The sequence below is a fragment of the Rhinoderma darwinii genome, chromosome 1 (assembly GCF_050947455.1).
Source record: "Rhinoderma darwinii isolate aRhiDar2 chromosome 1, aRhiDar2.hap1, whole genome shotgun sequence".
Classification (NCBI taxonomy): domain Eukaryota; kingdom Metazoa; phylum Chordata; class Amphibia; order Anura; family Rhinodermatidae; genus Rhinoderma; species Rhinoderma darwinii.
In genome coordinates, this window is record NC_134687.1 from 188,877,894 (window position 1) to 188,903,661 (window position 25,768).

General features: G+C 38.3%; 1 protein-coding gene across 1 annotated transcript in view; it reads right to left on the reverse strand.

Moving 5' to 3' along the window:
• The window catches only part of GRID2 (glutamate ionotropic receptor delta type subunit 2), a 1,233,941-nt gene that overhangs the window by 308,446 nt on the left and 899,727 nt on the right, over positions 1–25,768 (reverse strand). Inside the window, exon 10 of the mRNA XM_075860662.1 lies at positions 9,147–9,344. Within this exon, the coding sequence (XP_075716777.1) occupies positions 9,147–9,344 (198 nt within the window). The remainder of the gene's footprint in view (positions 1–9,146; positions 9,345–25,768) is intronic.

Sequence of the window (25,768 nt, forward strand, 5' to 3'; positions counted from 1 at the left end):
AGTGACACTGTCAATAACTTCTAAGCACATCTCATACTCAGATCACTGCATTCCTTGCCATTTATTGTAAATTCACTAGAATTCGGACACAGAGTTAAAGCATACTTGCAGGCTCTATCTCTAATTCTCTGTTGTCTCTGAGCTAGTGGGTGGAGCCTAACTGATATCATGTCTTCTATACACAGAACATCCTGCTATTATATCTCTATCTATCACATGTATAGAAGCTGCACCAGCATTGGGGAGATTATACAGTAGTAAAGATCAGTGTATCTGAGAATACAGCACTGGTGTGACATGGAAATCTTACCAGCAGCTTTTGTCTTTCTCACTCTGCTCCTTCTTCCTCCTCCCACTCCCCCTCCCCTTTCCATAGACTTGTATGCAGCATATCCATGTCTGATTTACTCTCTCTCTCTGCTCCCTCTTCCTCCTCTCTCCTCCCCTCTCCATAGACTTCAGTGAAGAGACACACCCCAATCTTTTGCTGTCCATCAAGTCTGCTCTGTAGCCAGGGATGGACTTTTCTTGTTAAAGGGAATGTGTCGCTATAATTTTTTTTTTTTTTTAGTTAAACAATTAATATTTAAGTGATTACACATTGTTTTATTTAATTTTTAAAATCTTTTCACAAGTCAGGAAATATTATAAATTAGATTCTAATTTATAACATTTCTATGTGCTGGTCACTAGAGGGAGCAATTCCCAAAATTGCAGCATGGGCAATGTGGTAAAGCAACCTCATTGCTTTATGCTGCAAATTTGGGATAGACACACTCTCTCTAGTGTCCTCACACAATCCCCCCTCCCTTATTCTGGCTAGTGCCAGGAAAAGGAGGGGTTTGAATCTTCAAACCTCCTACACTGTGTGCTGCCATTTTCTGAGCGACTGCACAGTGTAGGAGGATTAGATACAGGGCTCAGCAGGCAGTATAACACTAACATACACAAACATAATACACACATCACATACACGAACATAAACTACCTGCTCCTGCCGCTGCTGCCGCCTCCGCTCCTTTTCCTTGCGCCTTCACTTCCTTGAACATATGGCCGGAAGCCACGGCCGGAAGTCGTCATCTTACTGTCCGGCCGAGGCTTCCGGTCCACAAGAAAATGGCGCTGGATTTCGCTCTGCGAACGAGCTTCATTTCGGTCTGTGTGGGAGCGGCGCATGCACCATTCCCACACAGACGGCGTACGCTGCAGAGAATGGAACGGCTCCTGTTCGCATTCTCTATGGGGTTGTATGTGCCGTATTCCATCTCTGTATGTGTCGTTAATCGACACATACAGAGATGAAAAAAAATGGCAGCCCCCATAGAGAAGTAAAAGTAAGTAAAAAAGTAGAACACAAGAATACAAATAAATATAGTTTATGTAAATATCATATTAAAAGCAATATCATCAAAAAAATAATTTTTTCATGACACCTTCCCTTTAACAGGGGACTGGACAGCAGATTATAGGAAGGTAGACACCTAGTGGTAGTAACTTCACACAAAATTTGCATGGATAAAGCAACTAAATTTTAACAGTAAATAAATGACAAATTTGATCATGTATATTTTAAATTACCATAAGTTGTTTGAAAAGTTTGTTTCCATTTAAGACTGTTAGACATTAGATTTGTTAGCTTGTAGATCTCAATGATTTCAATGGGATGCGCTGACAGTTTATGGTCTGTGGGATCTGTAAAACGCCAAAATATGTGATTCTATCTGGAGAAAAGAGGATCTGAAAAGTTGGATGTTTACTATTATTTTATATCACGTTGTAGTTTCCACTCATTTTATAATTCACACTAACTCTTCAATGCATATGAGGGATTTGGGGTTAATATCTATCCTATATGTATCCTTTGTTTATGGCCATCTTAAGAAGGTTAAAGTGCCCCCCTTAAACACCATATTGCTTTAATTTTTATATGAAAATATAGTAGGTCGAAATTTCTGTGCTGATCGATTTTTTAATAAATCTTTGTTTTTCTGATAAAGAGCACCAAATCCCATTCATACACATATGTTTAAAACATGGCACTCTGGCTGCCTGCCTCAACACATAACTTGGACCTAAAAAATATATGATGATAAAAGGTGGATATTAACTTTAAACGCGAAGCCTACTAAGTAGGGTCGAAACGAAAATACATAAACCACAACCATAAAGGATAAAATCCATACCAAGAGTCAAGTACATTCTTTACAGGTTTATCAGTACAATACATCTTACCACTAAAGCATAGGGAATAAGTTGAAAAAAAATGTAGTCTTAGAAGAGGACTATCCATAATGGAACAATTGAGCACATCCGCAGTCCTTGACTCCCAAACCATGGAGCAAGTAAAACTGCAGAACTACAAGAAGTTCATGGACAAGAAGAATGGCACTAATCTATGCGCAAGTCCTCAAGAACTTTCAGGTGTAAAAAGCTTTAATGAGATTTGTCATGATGGACACTGAAAAAGCACAAAAGCACAAAATGCCCTAGCTGTTGATGGCATAGCTTGGTATGACATGCAGTAACTGGTGAAGATCACCTGTCTCACTAGAAAGAATAGGTCAGAAAGACCACATGGGTGTACACCACCGTATATTGCTGAGTATTAAAGGGAAGGGAAAGAGAAAGATGTGGTCTAAACTAAATGGTAAAAAAAAAAAATTAGCTTTATTAGGTATGCATAAAATAATTGTTAAAAGTCCATTGGTGCAAACGGTATATGTGAGTGACCCCCCAACTCACATACCTGGGCCTGAATAGGAAATAGATATTGTATGAAAGATGCCACTATTGTAATATCAAATAATTGCACTACCGCTGTTAAGCACTAGGTGGCATGTGTCACTGCACTAAACTGAGAAAATAGCTCCCGATAAGACAATGGAATCAGTGATGATATGGACCAATAGATCAGCTAGTAAGGCTAGCCCGTGCTGGAGGGTGTACCGATACCAACGGGCAGCTGAGGAGACCGGTGTGGCCCACCACAGGTATTGATTGATTATTGAATTATTGGCCGCATTCACACACAACGTTGTGCTGCGTTATAAATCGGCAGCTATCTGGACTTGATTGGAGTGAGTGTGATGTAGGTGATTCCACTGTAAGGGATATAAGGTATTTCCACTGATTCTAATTGTATTGTACACATTATTAGATTGTAAATAATTGAAGGAGTATATAGCTGCGCTGGTGTGACAGCCAGCAGCTGTGGAAAAGTTGGTAGATAGTATTGATACGAGCCGCGCTGTTAAAACAGCGAACAGCTAATAGGGTTCAGAATTGACCCTACATTAAGTGGGTGACCAGATGTAATCTGGCCACTTGCACATTCAGCGTTATTGTTACGTTTGTATTGGACAGATTGTGAGTGCAGGTAAACCTGACCGCCGCTGTCTGCCTTGAAAGCAGCGAGTTGGAAGGCGGCTGTGAGGTGTGTCGCTGTCAGCTGGATGTAAACCCAGACACGGTAAAGAGCAACCGTTCACTGGATTTAGTCTTATACTGGAGCGGTTAAGATAAATCCGCCCAGTAAACTCGGTGTGTGGATCGAGCTGATTAATAGAGCAGTGAGGGTTCGATTAATTAGACCCCACTGGCTCGCTACGCCTCACCTATGGTCAGACTCGAGGAAAATAAATTGCAACCTCGGGGAGACTGTGCCTGGAGTTACCAGCCGTCAGACCGTATCATGGTGAAAGGTGAGGGAGATAACCCAGCTGATCTGAGTAGGACAGCGAGACACGCTAGTGGTATAGCGCAGTGAGACAGCTGACAACTGTCAGACGTATTGTGTGGCGTGATCTATTGAGAGCTGAACAGGGACAGCTCTGGCCATGTGTAAGCACCAAGGATAATAGATTAAAAACCCGACGCGCGTTTCGCCAGCATTCTGGCTTCTTCCAGGGGTGGGAGGCCGCCATTGAAGTGCCCTATAAATAGGGTCCTTCCTGATTGACAGTCTCAGAGACCAATCAGAGACCTCAGTCTCGACTGGTATAATATGGGTAGGATTCTCTATAAATTATTACGAGAAATTGCAAAAATTATTAGCAGGACACCATGACTGCAAAAGACTATGACAGGTTGATAGAAAAAGAAAGAGATAAGGAGGATAAATAATGAATTTTTACTTTCTAAAAAAACTGTCATTTTAATTTTATTATAAATTTAAAAAATAAATAAAATGGATTGTCTTTTGCAGTCATGGTGTCCTGCTAATAAGCCAGAATGCTGGCGAAACGCGCGTCGGGTTTTTAATCTATTATCCTTGGTGCTTACACATGGCCAGAGCTGTCCCTGTTCAGCTCTCAATAGATCACGCCACACAATACGTCTGACAGTTGTCAGCTGTCTCACTGCGCTATACCACTAGCGTGTCTCGCTGTCCTACTCAGATCAGCTGGGTTATCTCCCTCACCTTTCACCATGATACGGTCTGACGGCTGGTAACTCCAGGCACAGTCTCCCCGAGGTTGCAATTTATTTTCCTCGAGTCTGACCATAGGTGAGGCGTAGCGAGCCAGTGGGGTCTAATTAATCGAACCCTCACTGCTCTATTAATCAGCTCGATCCACACACCGAGTTTACTGGGCGGATTTATCTTAACCGCTCCAGTATAAGACTAAATCCAGTGAACGGTTGCTCTTTACCGTGTCTGGGTTTACATCCAGCTGACAGCGACACACCTCACAGCCGCCTTCCAACTCGCTGCTTTCAAGGCAGACAGCGGCGGTCAGGTTTACCTGCACTCACAATCTGTCCAATACAAACGTAACAATAACGCTGAATGTGCAAGTGGCCAGATTACATCTGGTCACCCACTTAATGTAGGGTCAATTCTGAACCCTATTAGCTGTTCGCTGTTTTAACAGCGCGGCTCGTATCAATACTATCTACCAACTTTTCCACAGCTGCTGGCTGTCACACCAGCGCAGCTATATACTCCTTCAATTATTTACAATCTAATAATGTGTACAATACAATTAGAATCAGTGGAAATACCTTATATCCCTTACAGTGGAATCACCTACATCACACTCACTCCAATCAAGTCCAGATAGCTGCCGATTTATAACGCAGCACAACGTTGTGTGTGAATGCGGCCAATAATTCAATAATCAATCAATACCTGTGGTGGGCCACACCGGTCTCCTCAGCTGCCCGTTGGTATCGGTACACCCTCCAGCACGGGCTAGCCTTACTAGCTGATCTATTGGTCCATATCATCACTGATTCCATTGTCTTATCGGGAGCTATTTTCTCAGTTTAGTGCAGTGACACATGCCACCTAGTGCTTAACAGCGGTAGTGCAATTATTTGATATTACAATAGTGGCATCTTTCATACAATATCTATTTCCTATTCAGGCCCAGGTATGTGAGTTGGGGGGTCACTCACATATACCGTTTGCACCAATGGACTTTTAACAATTATTTTATGCATACCTAATAAAGCTAATTTTTTTTTTTACCATTTAGTTTAGACCACATCTTTCTCTTTCCCTTCCCTTTAATACTTGGTATGACATGCTAATTGCAGGAAATTCTAAACAATAAATCTTGTATACATTTTCAGCAGCAGTGTTGAAGGGCATACAAGGGATTCATACATATATCACATTAATAGGATCAATAGAGGAATCCTATGGACAAGTCTGGTTATTATTGATTTATGCAGTTTCAAGGACAGTGTTAATTCTGAAAATGTATTTTTTTTTTATTATGACCTTCCTATTTTCCGATCCCATTTGTCAACACTGTTCACTTCACAGTGTCTTTGAATGTTGCATTTTTTAATCACTTCTACCTTTTGCTTGTAAATGAAACTGTGACCTTGGGTCTGCAACTCTATTTTTTCATTGCTTCGGTTAATAAATATTAGATGCTACTTGAAGAAAGGATTTATTTTACCTATTTCTTCTTACATATAATTTATTATATCCAGAACATGTCAGGAATGAAACTAATGTCAGGGAAAATATGGAGGACCAGAGCGGAACTTACTGTAGTATTGACATCGTCAAGGTACACCATTAAAATCCAAACAATATTGATATATATTTCATGCATTTAGCTCTCACTTGTGTTTTATAATTCTGCTCTTCTTATGAAAAATGTCTAATATTATTATTATAGCTCTCCTTCTATGAGCCAATCAGACCTGTCTCAATTAAGGACTTTTAACACGGTAGTGGCTTGGTAACTGATGCACTATACATCACTATCTATCAGTTATGCATCAATGAAAACAAGAACAACATTATATAACTGCTAATGATCCCTTTTTGGAATAGGAGAATTGAACAAAACTAAACACTAAAGTTTAATCAATAATAAGCAATTAATAATAGGTTATAAGATAGAATTTGGAGATTCAATAAGGTGTTGGGACATCTTTTAATTGGTGCTTAAAGCGACAGCAAGAGGTTTGTTATGTCATTATAAGGTTAGAAAGTGATCATTTAAAATTTTAAACATATGAATATATATATACATACACTAGCCCTTCTTAATGAATTAGAATATCATCAAAAAGTACATTTGTTTCAGTAATTCAATTAAAAAAGTGAAACTCATGTATTATATAGATTCATTACACACAGAGTGATCTATTTCCAGCATTTTTTTTTCTTTTAATGTTGATGATTATGGCTAACAGTTAATAAAAACATTTAGGCTCTCTGAAAATTTGAATATTGGGTAAAAGTTGAAGATTGTAGACTCATGGTGTCACACTCTAATCAGCCAATCAACACAAAACACCTGCAAAGGTTTCCTAAGCCTTTAAATGGTCTAACAGTCTGGTTCAGTAGGCTACACAATCATGGGGAAAACTGCTGACTTGACAGTTGTCCAGAAGACAGTCATTGACACCCTTCACAAGGAGGGTAAGCCACAAAAGGACATTGCTAAAGAAGCTGACTGTTCACAGAGTGCTGTATCCAAGCATATTAATGGAAAGTTGAAAGGAAGGAAAAAGTGTGGTAGAAAAAGGTGCACAAGCAACAGGGATAACTGCAGCTTTAAAAGGATTGTCAAGAAAAGGCCTTCAAGAATCTGGGGGAAAATACAAGGAGTGGACTGGAGTCAGCGCTTCAAGACCCACAGACGTATCCAGGACATGGGCTACAACTGTCGCATTCCTTGAGACAACGTCAGAATCATCTTACCTGGGCTAAGGAGAAAAAGGACTGGTCTGTTGCTCAGTGGTCCAAAGTCCTGTTTTCAGATGAAAGTAAATTTTGCATTTCATTTGGAAATCAACATCCCAGAGTCTGGAGGACGAGCGGAGAGGCATAAATCCAAGTTGCTTGCGGTCCAGTGTGAAGTTTCCACAGTCAGTGATGGTTTGGGAAGCCATATCATCTGCTGGTGTTGGTCCACTGTGTTATATCAAGTCCAGAGTCAGCACAACCGTCTACCAGGACATTTTAGAACACTTCATGCTTCCATCTGCTGACAAGCTTTATGGAGATGCTGATTTCATTTTCCAGCAGGACTTGGCACCTGTCCACACTGCCAAAAGTACCAATACCTGGTTTAATAAATTTCACTGTGCTTGATTGGCTAGCAAACTCACCTGACCTAAACCCCATAGAGAATCTATGGGGTATTGTCAAGAGGGAAGATGAGACACCAGACCCAACAATGCCAACGATCTGAAGGCCGCTATCAAAGCAACCTGGGCTTCCATAACACCTCAGCAGTGCCACAGGCTGATCGCCGCCATGCCACGCTGCATTGATGCAGTAATTCACGCAAAAGGAGCCCCGACCAAGTATTGAGTGCATATACTGGACATACTTTTCAGTAGGCCAACATTTAGGTATTAAAAATCATTTTTAAAATTGGGCTTATTTAATGTTCCAATTTCCTGAGACACTAAATGTTGGGTTTTCATTAACTGTTAGCCATGTTCATCAACAGTAAAAGAAAAAAAATGCTGGAAATAGATCACTCTGTGTGTAATGAATCTATATAATATATGAGCTTCACTTTTTGAATTGCATTACTGAAATAAATTAACTTTTTGATGATATTCTAATTCATTGAGAAGGACTAATATATAGATATCTATCTATCTATATATATATATATATATATATATATATATACATATCTATCTATCTATCTATCTATCTATCTATCTATCTATCTATCTATCTATCTATATAAGAAAAAATCACGACATGTCCTTACACCAACACATTTAATTGCTTAACAGGGGGAAGGTTATGTTGTTCACAGTGATATATATATATATATATATATATAGCAAACATACAGTATATATATATATATATATATATATATATATATATATATATATATTAATCTATGTATATATATATATATATATATATATATATATATATATATATACATGCATATATATCTAGATATATATATATATATATATATATATGTAGACAAGAAAAAACAAATCCAGCAGCACCGGTAAAGTGTGGGTGCAAGCCCTAGGGAACAAACCAGGATCCCAGCTATACAATATTCAAATAATAGGCAGCACTACGTACTATTGTGAAAAAAATGTGGGTACTTTATTGCCCCATGTGCAACGTTTCAGCTCTGTCCTCTAGAGCCTCTCTCAAGGGGCCTGAGAAAGGCTCTAGAGGACAGAGCTGAAAGTTTGCACATGGGGCAATAAAGTACCCACATTTTTTTCACAATACTACGGAGTGCTGCCTATTTTTTTAATAATATATATATATATATATATATATATATATATATATTATTACATCAATAGTACAATTGACTCCATATAGCATCTGTGGTAAACCCATTACCAATATAGATGGATATGAAAGTGGTGTCTCGCAAGAAAAGGAAACTCAAGCATTCTATAAAGGCCCTTATTATTGTTACATTTGAAGTGTTTCCTGCATCACTAGAAAACATAATGGACTAGTAGGAAAATAAGCTATGGGCCATGTCTTTGTTACCTTGTGAATAACATAATGAACTAAATCAAGTGCAATGTTACTAAATAATGGTTTGAGTGTGGTGGCATACATGTGGCTTCAAAAGTATAATTTAGCATTTGCCTATCCATGCATGAATAGTTAATGTACATATTATTATATGTATAAATATTTCTTATTATTTCCTGTTTTAACTTACCTTAAACAGCAGTTCTCCTATCAACCCATTCCAGGTACCATCCCCTTGAGGACTTCCATATTTGTGATCTGGGGCAATGTATATCTCATACTTGAATCCCAAATAATTAGATAAGGCATCAAGGACATCAATAGAAAATCCTTGGTATTTCTTTGGCTTTCCCAGTACATTTTCTAAGACCATTACAAATGGTTCTTCCTGTAAAAGAAACAATTATTAAAGCATGCATATGATTATTTGTATTATTATTATTAATATAATTATTAGTAAGACATTTATATTGTTGCTATTATTATTATTATTATTATTATTATTATTATTAATAATAATTATAACAATAATATATTATAATTATGCACTGAATGTAAGTTTTGTCTTTTGGCAAACTTGTTTTCACTCAAAAGTCTGCATATTACAGGGTGAAACAAAAGTGTAAAGCATTAGACACGCACCTGTCACCGAGAGAAAATTATTTTGCAAATATATACAAAACTATTCATCTCCTATACCTCTTCTCAACTAGCACATATAGGACAATGGGAAATAGATTTGAAGAAAACTTTTAGGGCTCCTTCAGACGAGCGTAAAACTCGTCCGTGTACTGTGCGTGAAAATCACGCACATCACACGGACCCATTGATTTCAATGAGGCCATTCATACATGCAGGAGTTTTCACGCAGCGAGAGTCCGTTGCGTGAAACTCACTGCATGTCCTATATTGGTGCGTTTTCACGCACCTACGTGTCCATTGAAGTCAATGGGTGCGGGAAAATCACGCACAGAACACGGATGCACATCTGTGTGCTGTGCGTGATTTGTTCATCAATTCCATTGGAAAAAAAGGATGTGCTTTGCGAGTGCGTGAAAACCACATGGCACTCGGAAAGCACAGATGCCATAACGCAACACACACAGACCATATTTACACACGTTTTTACGTGCGTAAATCTGTCACGCTCGTTTGAATTTAGCCTTACTCTCCAACTTTGCTCCTCATAAAATCTCTAGATATGTAAGGAGTTAGGAGAATGGGTATAAGATATTGACTAGGTGATATAAGACCCCTGATACAATAGCCAAATTTGCCTTGGATAAATATGACTTGTGTTTGAAATGCCTTGGGGATAGAGGAACATTCCACCATATCTGGACCTGTAGTAAACCTGGTGGACTAACATTTTTGGTAGATTCAGCTCTGCTTGCCACATACACTTCTCTGTCTCTCTTGAACTGTGCTTTTTGTCTTTTTTTCCCCAAATAATACCCCAAAAAGATCTTCTATTCTCTTTAGGAAACTATTATTGGCCACCAGACTGAATATTCCTTAACACTGGTTGACTACTGAACCCAATTCAATAAAACAATTGATTGGTAAAGTAGTATTTGGCAATCTTGGATGCAGTTTACAAACTTTAACTTGGCTTACACACCTTCAACAACATTGGTCTTCTCTTTCACACTCCCAGGGAGTCAAATAAACACACTCTCATATGCTAGTAACGTCACTTTCTTCCCACAACGGGAACTTTATGGCCTCCTCTGTCCTAGATGTCACTACAAATATATTCTGCTTACACTGTTTCTGCATACGTTCTCTCTAATGAAGTGTCAGCGGTTCTAGTTTATGTATTGTACCTTGTTGGTACTGTTATTTTTTGGGGCGATAAGTGTTTCTATGTAAGCTGAGACCTTTCATCTTAGTTTGTAATCTTTTAATAGAAAAAAAATCAATAAAAATTTGCTGCTGCACAGGTCTTTCTCTCACTACAGCAATCTCTTGTTTAGAAATTAAATTGAATCCTTTTGTATAAATGTTAATATAACACTGGTTCAGGAGACAAATAAATGATAATTTGAGAAGTTTTTCTAATTCTGGCATGGACTTTGGTTACCAGTGAGATCCAGGTGTAAGGTAAAAGAATGATCATTAATTTTCATTTTTTGTAGAGTAGGTTCACATTTGCCCTGAGCAGGCTTGGCCCATAAACCTTTGTCAATATATACTTATGAAACGGGGACCCTTGTGAGAAATCAACAAATAAAAACATGAGCAATAAGAACAAATAAAAAAAGTTATAGCCATTTTACTAGCACATACGACTAAACTGTTTCTGGTGATGAAGGCTTAAAATACCTTGGACCTGAACCAGTTAAGTTCCAATAAAATATTTTTAATGTCAAACTGATGAACTAGAGCTTTATATTTTATATACCTGCAGGGTATAGGGTTGTTTTTTATTTTGATGACCTATCCACAGGATAGGTCACCAGTATATGATTGGTGGGGGTCCGATAACCAGACCTCACACCAATCAGCCATTCCGGCTGCCTCCGGGCACCGTAAGTTATGCAGGGGTCGGTGCCGGAAGCAGAAGGCTCTGAACACTGTATAATGGCCGTGCAGCAGTACAGCAGCCCTGCTACTATTCAAATGAATAAGAGCAGAGCTGCAGTAACCCAGCACGGCCGCTATACAGTGGTCAAAACCTTCCATTTCCTGCACCAATGGGATCCCACCAATCATTTATTGATGACCTAACCTGTGGATAGGTCATCCGTATAAAATACAGCCCCCAACCTGGACAACCCCTTAAAGTATAGCATTAAAAGTTACTTATAGTTATCTGTACACAGCTTTTTGAAGCACTGTGCCTTTAAGGGGTTTTCCCATCTTGGACAATTATGGCATATCCACAGGATATGCCATCGGTGTCCGATAACTGTGGGTCCCACTTCTGTGACCCACACCTATCAATAGAACAGGGCCCCCTGAACCCCCCTCTACCTTGCTTTTTTCCCGCTTCTTCTCGGCCACTTCCTGAGGAGGTAGTCAGGAGTTACAAAAACAGCCAAGCTTGCCATAAATGTCCAAGATGGGAAAACCCCTTTAACTGCATGTCTTGCCATGTTATTATTGTTATATTTGTCCAGGTTTCTCCCTCTATTACTATGAAAAGAAACCGCAAAAGGAGCTTGCCTTACTCACACCCAGGACAAATTTGTTGGTTGTTCTGCTGTGTTTCTTGCTTCAGTTTAAGATTATGAGAGTAACAGACATAGTGTCAGAAATGGAGAGAGGAGGCATAGGGAGGAGAAAATAGGCATAGTATGTGTATACTTATATTCATGTTTTTCGTGACTGGGTGACAAAATACAGCTCACCATAATATTCAACATGGAAGAGCATGTTTGCAACTACTTATCCTTAAAGGGGTTTTCTCATTAGAAACATTTATGATATTCCCACAGGATATGTCATAAATGTCACATAGATGTGGGTCCCATCTCTAGGACCCGCACCTATCTATAGAACGCTAAACCCAGAACAACTAAACCCAGTTCTACCTTTTTCTGCTCCCTCTGCCTTCCCGGCCACATCCTGACTATATGGTCGGGAGTTACGAAAACAATTTTGCACATCTCTGGTAATAAGCACATGTAAGTTTAATTATTTGTTGCTGAGCTGTGCATTAATAATCTACATTATATAAGAAGGATTCATTTGATTATGGAAATGTTGCCTTATATTTTCCTCAGTCTGTATTCAGGACAATACACAACCATGTTTTACTCAATAATTATTTGACTATTAGATAACTGCTTCTCATATTCCAAATTTTGCATTCATCCACTCAACACAATAGCAAATAATTGCTTTCTTGGTTTACAGATTTATTTTTACAGCTGTTCTAGTTCATTTAAATATTTAATTAAATAAGACAAAAATACTTTCTGGACATTTAACAAAAAAAAATTTAGAAACAAATTCTATATGATTATTCTGAATTTTAAACTAAGGGGATCATATTACCACTATTATAAAATTATTTCATGCCTTAACACATTTAATGTATTGTGTTACAATGACTTATATTATTGCTTGATATTTGTCCAGTAGTATTCTATATAGTTCCTATGCAAATTAGAAAATAGACTAAAATATTTAAAACTCAGTATGAAGGTATGACTATTTTGTGCCCCATGCATTCAGGGGTTGGATTTGTCTGTTTTTGTTTTTGTCTTGCTATCCAGTATTAAAAATCATAACCAGAAGCAAAAGTAGTGTTTTGCGAATTTCCTTACATTTCCCATGGTGTGTGCAAGTGAACTATTGGTCCTACCCAGCCATTCATTGAGTGGGCTGCAGGCCCCTTATGTCACCCATAAAAGTCTTGGGAAACTGTTGGTGCAGGGATTTGAAAGGTGAATATGAGACTATTTGTTAATTTTTAGCACTTAGACTTAGGTTTTTGAAACTATTGGAAAACTCCCTTCGGCCAGGTTCACTAGATATGTATATGTTGTGGAAATTTGGTTGCAGAATCCGCACCTAAATTCTGCAAGAAAGTATAGCACAATATATGTGAATGGGGCTTTAATAAATTCCATTTAAATACAAAAAAACATCTGCATATGCTGCTTGTTTTTAAACCCACAGCATCTGCTGCTGTATTCCTGAAATGGATAAATCTGCATCAAAATTTTATAGCGGAATTTGGTGTCGATTTCCAGGCTGGTTCAACAGCGTATGGTTTACTGTGTATACCAGATCTTGAAGGAAGATTTGCTAATTATCTATATTCTGCTTAGCATTTCAAGAAAAAGCAACAGAAAATGTGTCACTATTAAAAAAAATATAAAAAAAAAAAAAAAAAAGGAAAACAATAAAACTAAAAAAAGCTCTACTAATTAAACCATTACAAACAATGGTTTATTTATATAATTCCAAGATTGAAGCAGCTGGTCAGCAGAGCTTCATTTGGAGTAAAATGTTCAATACGATATAGAGTGACCTGCTTTATTAACAAAACTCTTCAATAAGAGAAAATGTATAAAATGTATAATAATGAATAATAAAAGAAGTCTGGATGTGGAAATGCATGATTACAGTAAAATGGTGTATGTCAACCATCTGGAAGCTGTATATATATATATATATATATATATATATATATAGTACTGTGCATACGTTTTAGGTAGCTGTGGAAAAATTCTGCAAAGTTAGAATGCTTTCAGAAATAAAAGTGTTAATAGTTTTTTTTTATCAATTAACTTTATACAAAGTAAATGAACAGAAGGGAAATCTAAATCAAATCAATATTTGTTGTGACCACCCTTTGACTTCTATACAGCATCAATTCTTCTATGTACACTTGCACAAAGTCATGGATTTTGTTGGATTGTAGTCAGGTGTATGATTAACCAATTATACCAAACAGGTAATAATGATCATCATTTTCACATGTATATTGAAACACAGTTATTAACTGTAACAGAAACAGCTATGTAGGAGGCTTAAATCTAGGCGAGGAACAGCCAAACTCTGCTGCAAAGGTGAGGTTGTGGAAGACAGTTTCATGTCACAGGTCCACCATGGCAAGATTGAACACAGCAACAAGACACAAGGTAGTTATATTGCATCAGCAAGGTCCCTCCCAGGCAAAGGATTCAAGGCAGCCTGGGGATTCAAGATGTGCTGTTCAAGCTTTTAAAAAAAATAAAATGGGCAATGCTGGGGACCGTAGATGCAGTGGTCGGCCAAGGAAACTTAGTGAAGCATATCAAAGACACATCATGCTTACTTCCCTTCGAAATCAGAAGATGTCTAGCAGTGCCATCAGCTCAGAACTGGCAGAAACCAGTGGGACACAGGTACACCCATCTACTGTTCGGAGAAGTCAGGCCAGAAGTGGTTTTCATGGAAGAATTGTGGCCAAAAAGCCATACCGTTGACGTGGAAACAAGGTGAAAATAAGAAAAATGTCAGATGGGGCAATGGTCTGACGAGTCAAAAATTTACATTTTTGGCTGTAGCAGAAGTCAGTTTGTTCGCCGAAGGGCTGGAGAGCGGTACAATAATGAGTGTCTGCAGGCAAAAGTGAAGCATGGTGGAGGTTCGGGGCTGCAATTCAGCAAATGGAGTTGGGGATTTGGTCAGGCTTAATGGTGATCTTGATGCTGAGAAATACAGGAAGATGCTTATCCATAATATAATACCATCAGAAAGGCTCCAAATTTATTCTGCAGCAGGACAATGGCCCCAAACATACAGCCAATATGTTAAGAATTAAGAATTATCTTCAGCGTGAAAAAAGAACAAGAAGCCCTGGAAGTGATGATATAGCCCCCACAGATTCCTGATCTCAACATCATCGAGTCTGTCTGGGATTACATAAAGAGAGAGAAGGATTTTAGAAAGCCTACATCCACAGAAGATCTGTGGTTAGTTCTCCAAGATGTTTGGAACAACTTCCCTGCCAGGTTCCATCGAAAACTGTGCACAAGTGTATAGTGACATAGATTTACTTTCCGTTCATTCACTATGTATTTTGTAGATTGTTAAAAAGAAAACTAAAGCATTATGTGTATATATACTGTTCTATCTCTCTATCTATCTATCTATCTATCTATCTATCTATCTATCTATCTATCTATCTATCTATCCATCCATCCATCCATCCATCCATCCATCCATCCATCCATCCATCCATCCATCCATCCATCTATCTATCTATCTATCTATCTATCTATCTATCTATCTATCTATCTATCTATCTATCTAAGTCTATATATATATTTATATCTATATATATATGTATATATATTTTTTTATTATTATTTATATCTAGATATACTATAATAGTGCCATATTGGTTGTCGTCTACTTTCTTGAGATGCAGATATAAAGGAAACGGTGGAATAGAATTTATAACATCTAGACATGAAAAACTTTTTAGTGTAGATATCATTCTTAATTGAAAGTTCATAACCCGTATATATATTTTCTACAACACATTAATAAGCATAGTTAATTAGCCACAGAATAGAGAATGCATAAACTTTATAATTAACTCTCTGTTTGACTGAGGTTCCCAGGCTGACATCTCAGGAATCATTCACAATACATGGATGTCTGTGTGTTTATTTACACATATGCATCTATGCAGTGATTCTATGGATATGCAGGAAACCTGACTGCATAGACATGTCGAGAATTGGTTCATCGAAGATTTATATTAAATCAACTTTATGATCAGAGGTCAAATGACAATTGGGGCATCAATACAATTCTTGAAGGTCAATGGCCAGAAAGGGCCCATAACTCCAAAGTCAAAGACAGCAAAAGATTACAGATTAAGTACAGGGCTTGTTAAAAAGAAAAAGAAATGCAAAACATAAGTTCTGAGTAAATATAATGGCCCATATTTATGAATAATGGTGTATTTTGCGCCAATGAAATGGCACCAATTAAATTGCACCCAATTTAATTAAAGGCACACCTCTTAATAAACCCGGTGCATTTGGAGATTGACTGACTGTTTGAAATGTTGAGGCAATCAGTTAAACCTGCTCAAGTGCATTATGGTTAGTGAGGGGCCTATGACCAGACCATTTCCACCACATTTTAGGGAATCAATGAAGAATACATTTTGAAGACCTTCTCATATATATATATACATATGTTATAGATTTCTATATACATACTGTAGCATTTGCATGGAACTAGTGTAGGTATGTATGAGTATTAATAGACACATAGGTCGTTCCACGATGGTTTGGCTTCAAGTCGCACTTAAAGAGGCTCTGTCCCCACATTCTCAAATCCCTATCTCCTATTGCATGTGATCGGCGCTGCAATGTAGAAAACAGTAACGTTTTTTGTTTTTTTTAAACTTTCATTTTTGGCCAAGTTATGAGCTATTTTATATATATGCAAATAAGCTTTGAAATGGACAACTGGGCGTGTTTTTTTTCGTATATCCAACATGGCATCTATTGTGTTTTTAACTGGGCGTGTTTACTTGTTTTACTAACTGGGCGTTGTGGAGAGAAGTGTATGATGCTGACGAATCAGTGACCAGTCAGCATCATGTCCTGATAATGAATAAACATGACCTCCAGCCTGGACGTCATGTGTATTCAGAATCCTGACACTTCTGAATCTTTTCTGTGAGATTTCCAGCAAGTGAAATGAAATCTCGTTTACCTCGTAATCTCGCGAGATTACACGTGGCTTGCTGGAATCTCACAGAAAAGATTCAGAAGTGTCAGGATTCTGAATACACATGACGTTCAGGCTGGAGGTCATGTGTATTCATTATCAGGACACTTGTGTATGTGGCTGCACATCGTTCTAGTAAGAACACTATGTGCTGTGTAAATGAATGGAGAGGAGTGCATGATGCTGATTGGTCACTGATTCGTCAGCATCATACACTTCTATTCACAACGCCCAGTTAGTAAAACAAGTAAACACGCCCAGTTAAAAACACAATACACGACCAGTTGGACATACGAATAAAAACACGCCCAGTTGTCCATTTCAAAGCTCATTTGCAATTTGCATATATATAAAATAGCTCATAACTTGGCCAAAAATGAACGTTTTTTTAAAAAAAAAACATCACGTTACTGTTATCTACATTGCAGCGCCGATCACATGCAATAGGAGATAGGGATTTGAGAATCTGGTGATAGAGCCTCTTAAAGTGCAATACAAACTTCATGCACTCTTTCTTCAGAAGTTAATAAACTATAGTCTTTACTCCCTTTACAACAAAACGTTCATTCAAAAATAAATTAGTAAATTTCATTAGAATGTTTTGCCTGCCGGTAAAATATTCCAAATACTCAGAGGAATTTGCAATTACAGTTTTTTCTACTAGAAATGCATTGATGGCTGGCGATGCTGATTCAATTTTCTGTGTGTAATGCATTTTTATTTTTAAGCTCAGTACAGAATGTCAGATTTATGGTATTTAGACATTATTTTACCTTAAACATTGTGACATTTGCTGAGCAGCTGCACACCTACACTATGGAGACAAAATGATAACTTTTTCTATTAATTTTTATTTTTAGACTACTTTAAAACCAGGATTTTAACGTTCCAGAGCTTAAACTCAGATAGAGGGCATGAAGATACATTTTAATCGTGAAAGCGACAGGACACTTACTAATAAAATGTCAAAAGATAATTACAAGCTACTGTATGATTCTCTTTGTGTTTCATCAAATACTTGTCAGCAAAGGACAACTTGTGTATGTTTGAAGACTTATTGGCCCCTCCTAATATCAGAAAATCTTTATCCGCACAAAATATTATTCATTTTGTTTTACAATAATCATAAAGTGGTAGCAGAGAGAGGGTTTGAAGCTGCTGGACCCCAATGTAAAAACTGTAACAGGGCTTTCTACCTACCATGTGCCATGTATAACCACTTCCTGCATTATCACATACATGCACATCATGGGGAGGTGGTGGTGCGGGTACAGAAGCTCTACCCGCACGATCACCACAGAAGCTGAGCTGGCAGATTGCCATGGAAGCCAGGGGGTCTAACAAAGGCCCCCAAGACCTGCCATGACAGGCAGTAATGCGTTAGTATACTGAGTATACCAAAGGAAAAATTGTTATGCAGAGTTCCTTCTCCCTGTCTTATTAATGAGATCTATCTATCTATCTATCTATCTATCTATCTATCTATCTATCTATCTATCTATCTATCTATCTATCTATCTATCTATCTATCTATCTATCTATCTATCTATCTCATATCTATCTATCTATCTATCTATCTATCTATCTATCTATCTATCTATCTATCTATCTATCTATCTATCTATCTATCTATCTATCTATCTATCTATCTATCTATCTGTCTATCTATCTCATATCTATCTACTTCATATCTATCTACAGTGAAGGAAATAAGTATTTGATCACTTGCTGATTTTGTAAGTTTGCCCACTGTCAAAGTCATGAACAGTCTAGAATTTTTAGGCTAGGTTAATTTTATCAGTGAGAGATAGATTATATAAAAAAAAACAAAAAAAAACAGAAAATCACAGTCAAAATTATATATATTTATTTGCATGGTGCACAGAGAAATAAGTATTTGATCCCCTACCAACCATTAAGAGTTCAGCCTCCTCCAGACCAGTTACACGCTCCAAATCCACTTGGTGCCTGCATTAAAGGCAGCTGTCTTACATGGTCACCTGTATAAAAGACTCCTGTCCACAGACTCAATTAATCAGTCTGACTCTAACCTCTACAACATGGGCAAGACCAAAGAGCTTTCTAAGGATGTCAGAGACAAGATCATAGACCTGCACAAGGCTGGAATGGGCTACAAAACCATAAGTAAGACGCTGGGTGAGAAGGAGACAACTGTTGGTGCAATAGTAAGAAAATGGAAGACATACAAAATGACTGTCAATCGACATCGATCTGGGGCTCCATGCAAAATCTCACCTCGTGGGGTATCCTTGATCCTGAGGAAGGTGAGAGCTCAGCCGAAAACTACACGGGGGGAACTTGTTAATGATCTCATGGCAGCTGGGACCACAGTCACCGAGAAAACCATTGGTAACACATTACGCCGTAATGGATTCAAATCCTGCAGTGACCGCAAGGTCCCCCTGCTCAAGAAGGCACATGTACAGGCCCGTCTGAAGTTTGCAAATGAACATCTGGATGATTCTGAGAGTGATTGGGAGAAGGTGCTGTGGTCAGGTGAGACTAAAATTGAGCTCTTTGGCATTAACTCAACTCGCTGTGTTTGGAGGAAGAGAAATGCTGCCTATGACCCAAAGAACACCGTCCCCACTGTCAAGCATGGAGGTGGAAACATTATGTTTTGGGAGTGTTTCTCTGCTAAGGGCACAGGACTACTTCACCGCATCAATGGGAGAATGGATGGAGCCATGTACCGTCAAATCCTGAGTGACAACCTCCTTCCCTCCACCAGGACATTAAAAATGGCTCGTGGCTGGGTCTTCCAGCACGACAATGACCCGAAACATACAGCCAAGGCAACAAAGGTGTGGCTCAAAAAGAAGCACATTAAGGTTATGGAGTGGCCTAGCCAGTCTCCAGACCTTAATCCCATCGAAAACTTATGGAGGGAGCTGAAGATCCGAGTTGCCAAGCGACAGCCTCGAAATCTTAATGATTTACAGATGATCTGCAAAGAGGAGTGGGCCAAAATTCCATCTAACATGTGTGCAAACCTCATCATCAACTACAAAAAACATCTGACTGCTGTGCTTGCCAACAAGGGTTTTGCCACCAAGTATTAAGTCTTGTTTGCCTAATCTATCTCGATAAGTTTGATGTGTCACATGACCCTCTTCCCATTGAAAAAACAAAAGTTGGATACAAAATGGCTGACTTCAAAATGTCCACCATGGTCAACACCCAGCTTGAAAAGTTTACCCCCTCCCATATACTAATGTGCCACAAACAGGAAGTTAATATCACCAACCATACCCATTTTATTTAGGTGTATCCATATAAATGGCCCACCCTGTATATCTATATATTGGTCAATATCAGTCTATCTTTTGCATTTTTCACACTTATGAGCAGACATAGATATGTGCCATAATTGACACCAATTTTGCCTATTGCTCCTAATGAATGTGGCCTAAATGATGTGTCCTTGGAGACCATGTCTCCTTTTGCTGTCGCTTTTGTTTGTGACTTTTTTTTTACAAAGTTTACGCCAAAATCTGCTGTAAACTACATAATTAAAGTGGTTCACTGTGTTTTACATTTACATGAATACTTAGGTTCTATTTACACTGGCACTTTTATCTAGGTTATGCTGTTAATTTTTTTTTTACCATTTAAGTTAACGGGATCCATTAGAAACAGAGGCCTTGATTGAAGTCTTGATGCTAATTAAAACAGACCCTAAGCACAATAATAATAATATTATTATTATTATTATTATTATTATTATTATTATTATTAACAATAATAATACTTTTTGCAAAATAGCTGGTTAGATTTTAGAACCTTCAGCTTTGAAACAGAATACAATTGGATTCCTATATGCACAGCTTTCCAACTCTTGCTTTGATGAACTTCATTTGTCTACTTCAATATATCTTATTTTGTTGTGTGACTGTTCCTTTAGTACTAGTGGCAGCTCATTTGCAGATCTTGGTGAGCTGCCATTTTGAATTACACCATGCTTACAGCCTAATTAGGTAATATAAAAAAAATGGGAGATCAGAGAACGTCAGGTCTGAGGTTGTAATGATAGCTGAACGAAACATGAATATTACTTCAGTCTGTGGAGTATTTTTTGCTTCTTATTGGAGGCTGCTTATACAAGATTCCATTCTTTAATATGTGGACTACTGACTGATATCAATATATATTATAATACATTTAAAGTTTGAATACAAAGTACAAAGATAGATAGATAGATATATAGATAGATAGATAGATAGATAGATAGATAGATAGATAGATAGATAGATAGATAGATAGATAGATAGATAGATAGATAGATAGATAGATAGATAGATAGATAGACAGATAGATAAATAGATAGATAGACAGACAGACAGAGACAGACAGACAGACAGACAGACAGACAGACAGATAGATAGATAGATAGATAGATAGATAGATAGATAGATAGATAGATAGGTACACAAGCAGAAAGTAGCAGCACTCTAAAGAAATATCCAATACGGAAGTGGGTGCATAGCAGGTAATCCCGATCCAAGGACTGTAGAATACATTTGAAGAATTGATGCAGCACTCCAGTATAAAATAATCGTGGTGTTGTATATCCCCCACCTGGATAGAGATAAATAGGTTCTCCGTAATATTGTAAGAAAATGAAAATAGATCCGGAGTAATAAAATATAACTTTTACTGAATTTGTTAAAAATAGATAACAAAACTGTGTCAAAGAGTAAGGATATCGAATGCCAATACTGCATGCCAATTCGTATTCAATGATTTATATCAAAATCAAACAAAATTACTGAAGACAGCAAAAAAATAACAGTCCGCCTTAAATAAGGTTTCTTCGTATTGTAATGTATAATAATCACTTTCATCAGGAGGTTTTATCCAATATCTTATCCTCTTACAAGGACCACATGTATAGATTAAAGTAAAAAGACCTGGGGCAGTTGCCCTCCTACCCCTTATATTCAGTTGGTAGTCCTTTTGGTCAATGTGTCCGAGGATGGTTATATGGCTTCTCCTGAAGTGATAGATGGTAAGTATTTTCTCCCAACGCGTTTCCCTGCTGACCAAGCAGTTCCTCAGGGGAGATGGGTCAAAGCAGCAGTTGTATCCAGATTTGAGGTTTAACTGCCTAGAGATCAGTATTGCTGTCAATTAGTATCAGACGAAAGCTCATGAGTCCGAGCCTGCTTGCAGTGGCAAGGGGTATCCTGTTTAAAACATTCTTGCAGTGGCAAGTAGTTTAGTCCTTCCTGGTTGGAGGTAAACAAAAAGACGCCTGTTCCTGGCGTGTGCCGTCACTGCACTGAGGGATTCCCTGCTTTTTATATTTCCTGACACACCCCCAAATGATCAACCCGCCTCCCACACCTCCCTGTGACGTGTATGGAGGGGCGTGTATCTGTTGTGACGCGGCGATCCACCTCGCGACCGCCAGCCAGCTTCACATGAACAAACCAAGTTCATGCAAAGACTTGGCTGCCGGCCGCACTGTGCCTCGCCTGCCACAACCCACTCTAAGCTAACCTCCTGAATCTCACAATAGGAGATATGAATACATCCGTGCAGCGATCGGAGTTCGCTGCCAGGATGTAAATAGGGGAAAAAACCCCTCTTTAGGCAACGTGACAGCCGCTGCTCGGCTGTGACGTGACCATAGTAACTCACTCGCAAAACAGATCCGCGCCGTCATTAAGACGCTACGGGTCTGTGAGCGAGAGAGTACATGGACCCTATGTCCATGTGTTAATAGGAGGATGAAACCATGTAGTGGTGATTGGATTAGGGGAAATAAGGGGGGGGGGCCCTGATACAGGGCACCAGCTGCGCGAACGGTACTAAGGCGCTGATCTAGATGAAATACATCGGCACACAAAGTAACCAAGAACCGCAACAAATGCTCAATGGGCAAACGGGAAAAAGCTTGTTTATTTTAAGGGACAAACCTTATTTAGGTAGTCATGTGACTTAACAAATGAGGATATTTAAATAGCAAAATGTAGATTGACAAAGTAAGCTAAGAGGTTGAAATAGGCTTTCAAAACTAATTTAAGATTATATTCCACTGTTACTGTATAACAAGATTCATATTGTATAGATTAATTATCCAAATTGTTTTATGGAGTGGATCTATGGTGGATTAAATGAAACAACCAAAATCGAGTTGTTCATTTAACCCGTTTGGTACCATCGAGCCCAACTTAAAAATCCACCTTGATTCTCTCTGTAATAGACTTCTATCTATATCTCCACCTCTTATAGATGGTTTTAGCCATTCTATTATTATGAATTTAAGACAGTCTGGGTTACCTTCGTGTTTAAGGTGGACATGACGGGATACTGGTTTGTCTCTTTTATGTCGCACATCACCTATGTGCTCCAAAATTCTTTTCTTAAAATCCCTCGTTGTTTTCCCAATATAGTCCAAAGGACATGGACAAGTAATTTTGTACACTACATTATTGGTGCTGCAATTGGAGAAACTTTTAATTGGATATTGTATTCCTGTGTGGGCACTATTAAACACTTTGGCTGTTTGTATATATGTACATGCCCTACAGTGTCCACATCTGAAACACCCATTTATTTTACGACTTAGCCAACATCCTTCTTTTTGTGTGGTATTAAGGTGACTATGCATGAGTTGATCCCCAATGCTTCTTCCCTTTCTATAAGTGACTTGTGCCCTTGGTGTCACTATCCCACTTAGATCTGCATCCATCTGGAGAATTTTCCAATGTTTTTCCAATATATTCTTGATTGTGTGGTCCGCCATGTCATATGTTCCTATTAGTCGTATAGGTTGTTGTATGACTTCACTCTTTCTTGGAATAAGCAATTCCTCTCTTTTTTGGGACTGTGCATGTCTATAGGATTCACTCAGAATTCTAGACGGATAACCTCTTTCAACAAATCTTGCCTTCAAATCCTTGGCTTTCACCTCAAAATCATGTGTGTCAGAACAGTTCCTTCTGAGGCGGAGGTATTGCCCCTTAGGTATACCTCTCTTGAGTGGGGGTGGATGATAACTTTCCCACCTCAGAAGGCTGTTTGTGGCGGTGGGTTTTCTGTAAATTGAGGTTTTTAGTTTACAATCGTTGTCTGTGGATATTAGCACGTCTAGAAAGGGAAGAGAATTCTCATGAAACTCAAAGGTAAATTTCAATCCTATATAGTTTTGATTTATGGATTGAACAAATTCCTTGAGTTGTTCAGTGGATCCTGTCCACAGGACGAAAATATCGTCAATATAACGCGCCCACATTGAAGCTGGTAGATTTAAAAGATGTCGTTCATCAGTGAACACAATGGTTTCTTCCCACCAGCCCAGGAAGAGATTCGCGTATGTAGGAGCACATGAATTGCCCATAGCAGTACCTCTGAGCTGGTGGTAAATGCGTCCGTTGAACAATAAATAGTTTCTTGTTAAAACAAACTCCAGCAGCTTCAATGTGAGCGCGCCATGGTCCCCAAAGTGTGTTCCTCTGGTGTCCAAAAAATGACGTACGGCTTTAAGTCCCATTTCATGGGGGATTGACGAGTAAAGGGCTTCTACATCTATGCTACATAAGGTGGTATTTCTTTCAATTGGTAAGCCGTCAATTTTGGACAGCAAATCCATGGTATCTCTAGTGTATGAGGGCAGAGTTTCAACAAATCCTCTCAAAACCTTATCAATATAAACCCCCACATTCTGTGTCAATCCCAAGATACCGGACACTATTGGGCGTCCTTTCAAGGGATTGATGCCCTTATGTATCTTAGGAAGAGCATAGAATGTGGGGGTTCTTGGTTTATCAATCAACATGAATTTGTACTCATGTTCACTGATAAGGTTATTTTTTATTACATCATTTAGTATTGCAGAGAGATCCTTCTTATATTTCAAAGTAGGGTCATCTGTTAAGATCTCATAGCCAGTGGAGTCATTTAGGATATTATAACACATTTCTACATAACGTTTTTTATCAAGTATCACCACATTACCCCCTTTATCTGATGACTTAATTATTATGTTTTCATCTTTTGCTAAGGAGGTTAATGCGTTATTCTCATTTCTAGTTATGTTGGTCAATTTTCTTTGTATATTGATCTTCTTCAGATCATTTATGACCAACTCTTGAAACACATCAATGACTGATGTCTCTCCAAAAGGTGGCATTTTCTGGCTCTTAAGTTTGCAATTTGTGAAGGGACCTGTCCCTCTTTGCTTGTCATTTGTAGCTAACAAGCATGCTAAATCCCTTGCATGTGGTAGTTCCTCAAGTGTTATTCCCAACTCAAGACACTCTTTTTTATCCTTCATGCTGTATAATTTATGCCATTTTAATTTCCTCGTGAATAAATGAATGTCCTTCACCCAATTAAAGATATCGAAGCCTGTAGTCGGTACAAATGAAAGTCCTCTACTAAGAATGGAGATCTCCGTGTTGGTTAGTGTCCTTTCAGACAAATTGATGACCGTGAGTTCCTTCTTTCCTACTTCCGGTTGTTTGTTTTGTTCCGTAGTTGGTAGGGAGTTCGTGCGTCTTCGCGGTCTAAAAAAGATGCTGTTTCTGTATTCTGTCCCAAATTTTGACTGTTTCCTGCAAAACTGGAGATACTAGAATTTTGTAGAAAGTC